The 11405-nt window shown below is 54.1% G+C and overlaps 1 protein-coding gene across 2 annotated transcripts; it reads right to left on the minus strand.

Moving 5' to 3' along the window:
• Nucleotides 1-469: 469 nt before the first annotated feature.
• Nucleotides 470-7338, minus strand: IRX6 (iroquois homeobox 6). Of its 2 annotated transcripts, none has more exons than XM_004600959.2 (6): nucleotides 6080-7338; nucleotides 4739-4996; nucleotides 3995-4104; nucleotides 3451-3758; nucleotides 1993-2610; nucleotides 470-876 (listed from the first exon to the last, which is right to left on the minus strand). In XM_004600959.2, exons 1-6 carry the CDS (start codon nucleotides 6122-6124, stop codon nucleotides 872-874), a joined length of 1344 nt encoding a protein of 447 aa, XP_004601016.2. In that variant the 5' UTR covers nucleotides 6125-7338; the 3' UTR covers nucleotides 470-871. The 2 variants fall into 2 exon arrangements, with proteins under 2 accessions (XP_004601016.2, XP_055001781.1); XM_055145806.1 differs by having other exon boundaries at nucleotides 470-879.
• Between the last annotated feature and the right edge of the window lie 4067 nt (nucleotides 7339-11405).

The following is an 11405-nucleotide window of genomic DNA, read 5'->3' on the forward strand; positions in this document are numbered from 1 at the left end:
GCCAGGAGTCACCCCTGTGCATCGTCAGGTGTGACCCAAAAAGAAAAAAAAACAAAAAACAAAAAAAAAACCACCAACAAAACCCCACGTCCCTTCTCCCTCCCTAGAGACCCCACAGCTATCAGAGTTGGTCCTTGGGGCCGGTTTGGTCATATGTCAAGGGACCACCAGTTCATCCCAAGTATGAACCGGGAAACAGAGGCAGCTTCCAGGCAAATACCTCACAGCTCCCTCCCCGTGTGCCGCCCCAACTTAAAAATGTCCTCCTCCCCTTTCACCCCTTAGCACAAACTCCCACCAGGCTGGGCCAGTTTCTTTCTGTCTGTGCCATGATAGGGGGGGGAAAAAAATAAAGAGTCTGCAAGTCTCGCTGTTGGGGCCCCAGGATCCCTAGCACCCCACATGTTGTTTTCCTTCCCACTCCACACGGGCAACACACAGACAGCTCACACAGCTTAGGTGCGTTTAGAATATTTTTAAGGACAAGACGAGAGGCTGGGGAGGGAGAAGACGCTTGTGGTCCGCACTGAAGTTACAAAGTGAGGGGCGGAGGAGTGAGCAGGAAGAGGGGGAGCAGCTTTGGACCCAGAGTCCAGAGGAGACTGGTCCAGGAGGTGTGTCTGGAGGGGCAGACCCCTAAGCCTTTCCCTCCCCGCCCCTCCCCAGGCATCCTCCTCCGGGGAGCTCAGGATTCCAGCTCAGCGTGCAAGATAGGGCTGGGAGGAGGGATTCTGTGTCTCTGTCTCTCTCTCTCTTGGCGAAGTGCGAGTAGTCCCTATCCCTGGTGAAGTCCCCAACTTCTTAGCGTGGAGGTGCGTTCGAAAAGTAGGGCTCCTGTCCAAGTCTCCCCCTGCAAATCGCAGCCAAGGCGCTAACCTGCTGAGAGAGGAAAGGTTGATTAAAACCCGAAGGCCAGCCAGGAGGAGATGCGGGAGGAAGCCAGGGTCAGCCGTGTCTCCTCTGAAGGTCTAGAGGCAATTTGCTTGCCCAAGGTAACACTTGGACCGATTATGTGGAACTTCAAATCACAGTGTAACCCAATTTACAAAACCAGCAGCCGATCCCCGGGGAAATGAGCGGACTCTGACAGTGATCTGCTGGAGGTGCCTGATGCTTGGGGAATAACCGTTTGGTGGGGGGTTTGGGGTGGGGGCATTCCCCATCCACTGGGCACCAGCAGAGACTGGCCAGGGCAGGGCACAAGGAGGGGCAGCTCTAATCTGCTTGGGGCCAAATCCGTGAGTATCAAGCTCTGGGAGGGCAGCACTAGCCCCACTGTGGAAAGAGAAAGGGCGGAGTGAACCCCCAGTCTCAAACCAATGGTGCCGGCAAGGTGGGTGGGTCCAAGTCTAGAGCCCTGTTTAGCAGCGAGCCAGGCAAGTGCCTTTCCCGCTGAGCTATCCCTCCCCACGCCCCACCTCATACTTACATAAGCAAGTGTGACTGTGATGGGGAGCCCAGGAAAGGCTGCATGTGTGTGTGTGTGTGTGTGTGTGTGTGTGTGTGTGTGAAGGTCATTTTGGTGTCTCCTGAGCACTTTGGGGAGAGCACTGGACAAGAGGGAAAGATCTAGGCAGTTGGTTCAAAGACAACCTGAGCAGTGCTAGGTAACTTTCTCACTCTGGGTAAGTTACTGCAACTGGCTTTTTTGGTTGGTTTGTGTTTGGTTTGGGGCTACCCCTGGCTGTGCTTGGTGCTTCCTCCTGGCAAGGCTCAGGAGACCATTTGTGAAGTCAACTGTTTGCAAGGCGAGCGCTCTTCCTGCTGTCCTATCTCTCTGGCCTGGGCCTCTGGTGTTTGGCTTTAAAACAAGGGGGCACGGGAAGTTTTCTCCTCAAGCTTCCTTTCCTAGGAGTGCCATGGGACGACCTTGGCCCTGGACTGGACGTGGGCCGGCGGATTCAGCACGGACGGGGTGCCACGGGCAGCGCGGCACGGTGGGGCAGGTGCGTTTGGGATGGGAATGGCTGCGCGCCGCTAGGGGCCCACTACCTTCAGCTCCGGAGGAGGGGTACTGGCATGGCACTGCTGGGTTCCCCCACCGCGCGCAAGGCAGCGGACAGTTCTGCGGCGGCCGCTGCAGCGCAAACGTGGCCATTCCAAAGGCTTTGGCTACTCGGGGAGGCTCTTCGCACGCGGACTCTCTGGAGATCGCCGGTCTGGTGCCCAAACCTGGCAGCTCTCTGGGCATCAGACGGCGGCACTCAGGGCTGCGCGGTGTGGGCGGGCTGGGGGCACCTTCCAAGGCGCTGGCGGCTGCCGTGCGCGCCAGAGACCAGATGCGGGGTTTGGGGCTGGGTGCGTAGTGCACTGTCAACGTGGGGCCCTCGGGCTCGGCCTGGAGGAAGTCTGCTTCTCCAGACCCGCGGGGCTCACTGCAGGAGAAATGGGGCGCCGCCAGGACGCACGCCCTGCGCTTCAGCGCGTCCTCTGGAGCGGCGGCGGCGCAGGGTGCTAGCAGCGTCTGCGTGTCCTTGTGGAACGCGGCCAGCCTGCTCGTGGCTGCGGCCACTGCCTCCTCTTCTTCGGCGTCCTCCTCTTCCTCTTCTTCCTCCAGGTCTTCCAGGTCACTCAGCCGGAGCCCTCGAGCCTCTGGGCGGGCAGTCACATCTGCAGGAAACCCGGAGTAAGTGAGAAAAGCCCCGCGCCCCAGGGGAAATCTATGGGCGTGCCCCTCCCTGAGAAGCTTTTAGCGAGAAGCGCCGGGCCAACACTCTGCGCGTAATTCACTGGACTGGCTACACCTTCCACCTTCCACACGTGGCCCCAGGCCTTGTTCCCCCATCCCTACCCACATTTTTGCCAAGATTCCTTCTCTCTAGACTACCGTCAGGCCTTGGAAGCCCCCACTCCAAGCCAGATGCCAGCTTTTCAAGAGGGGAAAAGAAAAGTTTTTAAAACCCCTATTCTGACAGGTGGCTGGCGTGCATTATTTAATTTAGCAAATGTTTACTGAAAGCCAACTAGGTGTTCGTCCTAGAATTAGAAACAGGCTAGGGATAGTTAGGCAAAACAGCAGGGATGGAGCCCTTTTGAATGGGCCTGACATTTTTGGAAGGAACAGTGTATCCTGTATTTCCCCAGCACCTAATTTGACAAAGAAAGAAAGAAAGGAAGTTGGGTTGGACTTGATAGTGAAGAGTTGGATGCTGGGTCGGCTTAGAGGGCCTGGGAAGATGTTGTGGGTGGGGGTGGGGTAGGGAGTGGCCCTTTACAGTGGAGAAGCACCTGGTTTGGGTAGGGGTCGCAGGCAGAGGGAACCACACAGGTAGTGGGGGAGTAAGAGCCAGGATAAGCAGGGGGTGGGGGGGTTGTGCGTCCAAGCAGGTTCCATGAACAAAATGAATGCGAATAAGCAAGCAGCTTCTGGAAAAGGAAATCTACAGAGTGGCTTCAGACTGCCAGCCAGCCAAGTGTCCCTTAAGGTGGGATGGGGAGCATTTTTGGTACCTTTGGAGTCACAATTTAGGCAACTCAGCGACTCCTCTGCCCCGCCCTCTGACTTCCGGTCCTCTCCGCCTTTGTTCTTGGGCGCCCACGTCATCTTGTTCTCCTTCTTGAGGCGCCTGCGCGCGTTGGCGAACCAGGTGGACACCTGGGTGAGGGTCATCTTGGTGATGATGGCCAGCATGATCTTCTCGCCCTTGGTGGGGTAGGGGTTCTTGCGGTGCTCGTTGAGCCAGGCCTTGAGCGTGCTGGTGGTCTCGCGCGTGGCGTTCTTCCTGCGGCCCGAGCCACTCAGTTCCACAGCTCCATACCTGGGGTGCACGGGGTGGGAGTGGGGGCGGGGGGGGGGGGGGACAGACCGGATCTGTGAGTCTCTGCTTTCTGACCTGGCAGCTGGAATCTGCAGCAAACCACGACAGCCTGAAAGTGAGATTGGATTCCTTTCCCCTCCCCGTGTACTCCCTCCTCCAGTGCTCGGCCCTGATTGCCCCAGCCTGCCCATGGTAGGGCAGGGGAAAGAACCTTCCATGCCAACAACACTCCTTACCGGTCATATTGGTACTGCCCCAGAGTAGGCTCATAGGAGTAGTAAGCTCCTGCCTGTGCCAGGCCTGGAGTGAAGTTCCCGGCAGCTTCCTTGAATTCGTACTGTGGATTCTGGAGGGGAGAAAAAAAAAAGGGAAGAATTCAGGTCTCCATTGGAGGAGAAGGTGAATGATTGCAGAAGTCGGGCTGTGGAGTTGAATCTGTTCAAAGCCCAAAAGCAGCTGTGTGATCTTGGGCACAGTTGAGGTACTCTCTGCCTCGGTTTCCCCCTGGGGAAAAGGGGATAACGATAAAAATGGACAGGTTATTGAGGAAGAACTCTTAGCAGAATTGCTGGTATTGGAAAAGCACCAGTCCTTACCAGGGTTACCCCTTGGGGCCATACCCTTTCCCCTACACCAACAGTGCACTTCCAGGCCTTAGTCTCCTCCCTGATCTCTCTGCACCTGAGTCTTTGGCAGCGGAGGTTAAGCTCTCTGCTCCCTACTTTTTCTCTTCTGCACCATGCACAGGTAATGGCTTGCTTACCTCATGGGATGAATAGAGACACAAATGTTTACCAAATAGCATTTTAACAAAGAGACACTGTGATCTCCCCCTCCCCCATTAGACACAATCTGGTCATTTCCTTGGAGTTGGGCTTCTTTCCTCCTATTTTCCTCTGGAGATGAATTTTACCCCCTGCTGTGGTTCTGGGGAGCTTCAGTCATGCCCTTCCCCACCACCCCTGCACGCCTGTACTCACCAGCGCTCCGTACAGCGCGGGCGCCTCGGAGGTGTAGGGCAGGTAGCCGGGGTAGCTCTGGGCAGCGGCTGCGGCCGCGTAGGGGGCTCCGTAGATGCCCAAGGCCGCCCCCAGCTCGGGTCGCGCACTGCCTAGCAGCCGGTTCTCATACGGGGCGCAGCAGAGCGCGGCCGCCGGCGCGGAGCCTGCAGCTACGTCGGGGACGGAGCGCGGGGCCGTGTCGCAGCAAGTGGCGCCGGAACTTGCAGACACCAGAAACTACGGGAGGGAGGGGGGAGGGGGCGAGAGAGCGAGTGGAGAAGTTCAGGGCCGCGGGGCTCAGGCGGATTGTCTCCTGGACCCACATGAGCTAAATGTCACCCGTGTGCTGTGACCTGGGGCGGGAATTATCTGCTGATGCAATTTATGCAAACTGCCCCATAGGTGATCCACGGGGTTGCCAAGGCAGCAGAGTCCCTGGGGCGGTGGGTGGTGGGTGGTGGGACAGCTTTGAGACACCAATGGCAGTAAGCAGATTTTTTCTGCACTCCCTGCCCCATCCCAGGGGCCTATTTCCAAGGCCTTAGAGACCTTCGCATCTCTACCTCCCACGTTACTGCTGAAGAGTGAAAGCGGGAGAGAGTGAACTTATCCAAGACCACAGCATGGGGGGGGGGTAGTGGGGGAGCAGAGGTCAAGCTGGGGCTATCCTCTGCCCTGAAGGGGAGGGATCCAGTTAAAACACAAGGGATGGGGAATCCTAGAATTTCCTCCCAGGAACCCCCTGTGCCCTTCCACAACACCCTCCCTACTCTGGAAAAACGAAGAAACCAAAAAACAGCTCCCACCACCCTAAGGAAGGGAAGGAGGGCGGGGAAAGAGCAGAGGTTAAACACACACAACTGCAGGGAAACAGAGGGCAGCTGCAGCTGGATGGGGGGAATGCACAGCTGCACAGCGCTCTGGTCTAGGGGTATCTTTCCTGGCTCCTTTGGAGAGCAATGAGGCCTCTAGAAATCTCCTTTAGACCCCACCCACCTCTCTGAGCTCACGGTAGGAGCGCCCAAGTTTCGGGACACACGATTTTCTTGAGCCCGAGCTGCTTTAGCTAGAGCCAGACAGGGGGGGAGTGACAGGGCTCAGTGGCACCTCTCTCTCTCTCTCTCTCTCTCTCTCTCTCTCTCTCTCTCTCTCTCTCTCTCTCTCTCTCTCTCTCTCTCTCTCTCTCTCTCTCTCTCTCTCCTTTTCCCCTCTCCCTCTTTCTCTGGGCACTCCATGGAGGGGAGGGCGCTCCGGGACAGGCTCTTTCTTGCACGGGCACCCTCTCCACCCAGTCTGCTCCCGGTCCCAGGAGCCACTTACCTGGGAAGCGCTGCCGTATGGGTGTCCAAAGTGCGGGAAGGACATGGTGTCTGTCCCTGGCCTGCTTTCCTCTTCTCTGGCCCCCAGGGTCTGCACCTTCAGTCGTGCGCCGCCTCGGTTCCTTACACCACGGCGGGTGCCCAGCGGCCGAACCTCCGCGCGCTGGGCGCGAAGGGAGGCAGAGCCGAGGGTAGCCCCGCCACCGAGCTCTGCGCTCCACAAGACGCCTCTGCGGCTCGCGTGGTCCAGAAGACGGAAGGGCCCATGGATGGGCAGGGGAAGGGAGAGGGTACAGGTCACCAAAGGCGCGCGGTGGCGAGGCCAGGTGAGGCGCGGCTCGGCGCTGTGCGGCTCCCGAGGTGTCCCAGTCCAAGGTGGCCAGAGACTCGATGTGACGTCACGGTAATCCCGGGCCGCCAGGCGGGTCCCCGGGCCCCCGGGGCCCCGGGCCTCCAAGCGTGCCAAGCGCAGCCAGCCCGTGCGCGCGCGCGCGCCCTCTCCCCCGCGCTCACACTTGCTCCGGGAGGTTTGTGCAGCAGGCGAGGCACGTCCAAGAAGACCCTGACCCTCGCCGCTTCGGCGATGGATGCAACCCCTTCCCGTCTGAAGCACTCGCGCGCGCGCACACACAGGCAACACCTCCCCAAATTACCCCGGAGTTAATTTGAAGAAACGCCTCCCTCCCAACCCCCCCATCTCCGCCGCTCAGGCCCCGGGCGCTGCTCGCTTACCGCCTCCCCCGCGGAAGCCCGCCGGGAGGCTGGGGAGGAGAGAATACAAAAGAAGAGACGGGAGAGAGAAAGAGAGAGAGAGAGAGAGAGGGAAAAAAAGGAGGAGTGAAGTGGGGGAGAAAGGCAAGCGGGAGCAGGAGGCGGGAGTGGATGGAGACGCGGAGCCTCGGAGAACAGGCGCGCGGGGGAGGGGCGGGAGGGGAGACGCGGCAGGTGGAGGCGCGGGGGCTCGGGGGAGACGGCCGCGGCCCCGCGCCCCCGCCCGCCGCCGCACCAAAGTTACTTCTCGCCGCGAGCCCCGCGCTTCTTGGGGTGTCGGAGGAGCCCGCTGGCCCTCCCGACTTGGTGCACGGGGACCTGGCTTCCTGCCCCGAGTCTCCCCAGGAAGCTCGTTAGAACACGCTGTCCAAACTCCGGCCTTGGCCGGGACCGTGCACTGGAGGCTGCACTGCCCGGGCCGTGCCCTCGAAGACAGCCAAGAGCACCCCTCGGAGGCCAAATTTCAGGTCTCCTGGGAGTCGGCCTAGAAACGCGCTGACCCTTGGCATCTCCGGACGCTGGGGCGAGCATCCCTCCACCGCCCCCCACCCCGGCCCACCCCTAGGCACTCCTCGAAGACTCTGGGGGCGCACCGCCCGCGCAGTCCAACCCGGAGCTGGGGGAACGGGAGTAAGGTACGGGGCCGAGCTGCAGCCGCGGCGCTCCGCTGGGGGGTGGCGCTGGCGAGCCGCGGTTCAGCGCCGGGAGGGCGGCCGGTTCCCTGCAACCCGCGCGGACACCCCGACCAGGCCCAAGGGTGTGACCAGCGCCCTCCATCACACGGGTCCTCAAAAAGGTACAGATAGGCAGAGGAGCTCGGGAGCGACCAGGAAGGGACGATGGCCCTCGCAGTCATCCTGGGATCATTGCAGACTCCGCATACCCGAAGTCACCAGCTCCAGGCCTGGTAATACTGTCCCTTAGGGCCTTGGAAGTGGACTGGACTGGTGAGGGGGAGGTCTCCGATGATGCTGAGTAGAATGTGATTTTGGGATTTGCACAACAGAAAGCCCCCCCCTCCTCCTTTAAAAAAAAATTACTTATGGTTGGGGGTTCACAAAAGCTCTGTCTTCCCTTTAGAGATCAAGGAAGTTGTTCCAAGGACCCAGTTTTTATTTTTTTCCTAATTGAAATGCAAGAAAAGTCCTGGCTCGGCCTGCTACCCCGGATTCTTGGGAGACTGGGAGGATGCCCAGGGACCTGGCAGGGTCTGGGATGCCCCAAGATGTCTGGTCACAGGATTGCTTCTTGATACCTCGCAGAGAAGATCTAGTAGGCCCTGAAGCCTTCCATCTCTCCTTGCAGCTCTGCTCCCTTTTCCCATTTTTTTCTTCACAGATTCTGCAGAAAAGAAAAGAAACTGTAAACCACAGTCTCCCCTCTCGGCTGGAGAAATGAACTCGGGGAGTTCCATTCCAAATCTGAACACATCCAACGAGGCTTCTTGGCTGAAGGGCGTCATTTCCTTGCGTTCAAGCCGGGAAATTCCTAGTTAGAAAAAGGAACCATAGTTATTGCCGGATTGATTTAGTGATAAAAATCCAATGTAATAGACCCCTTGATTTTTCAAAATGCACTTTGGAGCCGTCCACACATTTGCAGCTCGGAGACATCTAAGCATTTTTTTTTCCTCTCCTGAAAAGTAAGAATAGGAGAGAATTCATTAAATTTGTCCCTTGGGGAAGATTACTGCTAATTAATTAATTGCAAACATTTCCAGAGGGAAGGTATGTCAATTGTAAAGTAATAAAATTAGGTTGTTGAAATACTTACTCAGCAACTTTGATTGCCCATTCCTCCCTAAGCCGAATTTCTTTCTTTTCCTTTTTTTTTTTTTTATGACAGAAAAATGGGGGTGGGGTAGAGAAAAAGCATTAGTTCTGTCCCCTGGCGGTCTGGTTGCAAAGGAGAAAGTACCATATAGAATGTATTGATTTTCAGCTGATTTATAAGACTTCTGCGGTATTCAGTGCTGTGCGGGGCCTCCAGGCCTTCCTCCTCCTTGTCTTTGCTCTCTAGGATTAGAGGAAAGCAATGTGGTTTTTCAAAAGCAAGAGGAGGTAGGACAGTGGAGTAATTTAGGGAAGAAACTGTACATGCCTCAGTGTCTTTCTTATGGAGAAAAAGAAAGGGAACAAAAGGGCAGGTTTCATGTTCAGCGCCCATTTCTGTTGTCTTTGGAGCTGCTGCAAGGTGCTAGAATGTCTTCCCAAGGAACTCTCCCTTTGGTAGGGTTTTCCAGGCCCTGAGACTTCAATTTATATTTCTTTCCTGGAAGTGGCTGCACCCACCCCATACATATCCTGTTTGGCCAGATATTTGATTATCACAGCACGGGTGGTGAGTGGCATTTGATAGGGAGTAGGGCACCCTGAAAATGCTTCCTATGGACTATGTCTTCTTTTCCCATTATTCTGAGCACTCGGAGAACAAAACAAAGCTAGCAGGTTAAATTAGTAGCAATGAAAAAATAAAAAACCCACACAAAAACAAAACAAAACAAAAACCCTTGGGTGCAAAGGAGTTTTGGCATTTTGGAAAGGCTGTCCAGGTGAACAGCCTTGAAACCCTTCTCTTTTAGCCTATTACAAGCACCCACTCCACCGCTTGAGTGTCTAAGCTTTCCTCCACGGCTGACATTTTATTGCTTTTGTTCAGTGCTGATGAATTAAAAGGGTGGGCTGGGGGGAATGCCCAATTGTGTATGGGTAGACTTTAGGTTTTGTGGAAGCTCTGGGTTTTGTGGATTTTGTGAACATACCCATTCAATACCCTCCCAGATACATTTAAAAGAGTCATTTGACCTAACATATTTAAAGCAAATCTTACGGACTCCTTTGTTATATTATATAACATGCCTGATATTTCCTCTAACTTCCCGTTAAAGCAACTATGAAACAAAGTAAACTGTTAAAGACCTATCTGGAGCAGAGAGAGTACAATTCTACAGGGTTTATTTGAAGTTCACGTGGCTTTGCTTAAAAATCCCCTAAGGGTCCTGGGCATAGAAAGTGTCTTTGACAATAAACTTAACTGCAGGGACCACAAAATAAATTTTTTAAAGGAAAACAAATCATATTGTGTTATTTGAGGCTAAATAGCTATCATTTCCTAATGATTTGCAAAGACAAAAGATTTTATGAGGATGAAGGGATGGATGCCCAAATCCTATGGATACCCAAAGAAGAAATGCCCAAATCAACTTCAAATGTCTCACATCCCAGATGGAATGTGTGAGTATGGGAACGTCATAACAGAGTGGTAAAAGGACTCAATTATATTTGTAAGTACGAATTTTTAAGTGATGGCTTTTGAACTGAGAAGAATGAAATTTCCTCAAATCTATGCATGAATGAACAAGTGCATCTGGACAGATGCATCTATAATTTATCCTGCTCACTCACTGCAGGTCTCCCTGAGTGGAACTGAAATGAAGGCTAATTGTTTTGACGGAAGTATCGAGCAGGGCTTCTGATTGGGAATGCAGCAGGCTCCTGCAGAATGTCAACAACAACTTTGGCACCAGGAGAGGAAAAGAAAAAGGCAGTATTTCCCAGATAAAGGTGTTGATGTCGTTTGCCAAGAAGGTGACAAAGAGAAAGAATGAACTGCTTTGGGATAAAGTAGAAACATTCAACTGGATGCTAGATTCTGGTAGGTTGGAAAGCCAGCTGCACTTCCGAGCGTAGAGCTCAAAAGGATGGTGTGTTTCTTTGCATTTGTCAGGGCTTCAATCCTTCCCTAAACATTTCTGCTTGACAGAAGGAAGTTGGAGAGGCGAGAAGCCAACTCCATGGTCATATAAATTCAGTAGATGACTAAGGAGGGACAAGAATCCAGACCTTTTAACTTGGGATCTTTCTACAAAATTCTATTTTAGACACAAAGCTGGACATTGCCAGAAGATGTTCCTTACTCCACTTGGAAGGAGCCAGTCCACTTTGATTGCCCAAAGCCTGATGTAGCAGAGAGTCTATAGTTGGAGATGTCACTAAACACACAAGTTTCTGGTCTTCGGTCCATGTTTTCATTGCCATCTGCATTAGAAAAGAGCTTTGGAAACTTTAGAAATTTGATGGGTCTCTAAAATGATAAGTAGAAAGCTGAGCATCTGTGATGAGTAAGATGTACAAAAAACAACCCCTCCACCCCAATTTAAAAAAAAATCTGCTTTAAACCTTCAGCCAGGATGATGTCTATATACCAAGTTTGGTTTTAGTGACCACTTTCAGGAAGAGAGACTTAAAGGGAAAAATGGCCACAGCAGTAAACTGAGGGTCTGGTGACTTCACATCCCACTCTCAAAATGATTTTTCTGTATGAAATTCTTGATTATTTTTTCTTGTCAATGGTGACAACTATTCAATAATAAGATTGAGGAATCTGATATGCTTTCAGGGAACCAAAAGGAAAGAATGGATGTTCAGATTTGAAAACAGGAAACAGTGTTTGAAACCCGCATCTAAGGCAGGTGATACCTATGAAAAGTGAAAGACCATGAAGGGACAGACACCATATATGGACTCCCTGGGGCTTGCTACCATGTCCTTCCTTCC

This window comes from Sorex araneus, chromosome 8, assembly GCF_027595985.1.
Source record: "Sorex araneus isolate mSorAra2 chromosome 8, mSorAra2.pri, whole genome shotgun sequence".
NCBI lineage: Eukaryota > Metazoa > Chordata > Mammalia > Eulipotyphla > Soricidae > Sorex > Sorex araneus.

Bases quoted from the DNA above. Each gene is read 5' to 3' on its own strand.
- IRX6 (XM_055145806.1), bottom strand. From the start codon at position 6,124: ATGTCCTTCCCGCACTTTGGACACCCATACGGCAGCGCTTCCCAG. The intron at 4,997-6,079 runs GTAAGTGGCTCC...TCCCTCCCGTAG, and splicing joins CATACGGCAGCGCTTCCCAG to TTTCTGGTGTCTGCAAGTTC. The intron at 3,759-3,994 runs GTAAGGAGTGTT...CGTGCACCCCAG, and splicing joins GGGCAGTACCAATATGACCG to GTATGGAGCTGTGGAACTGA.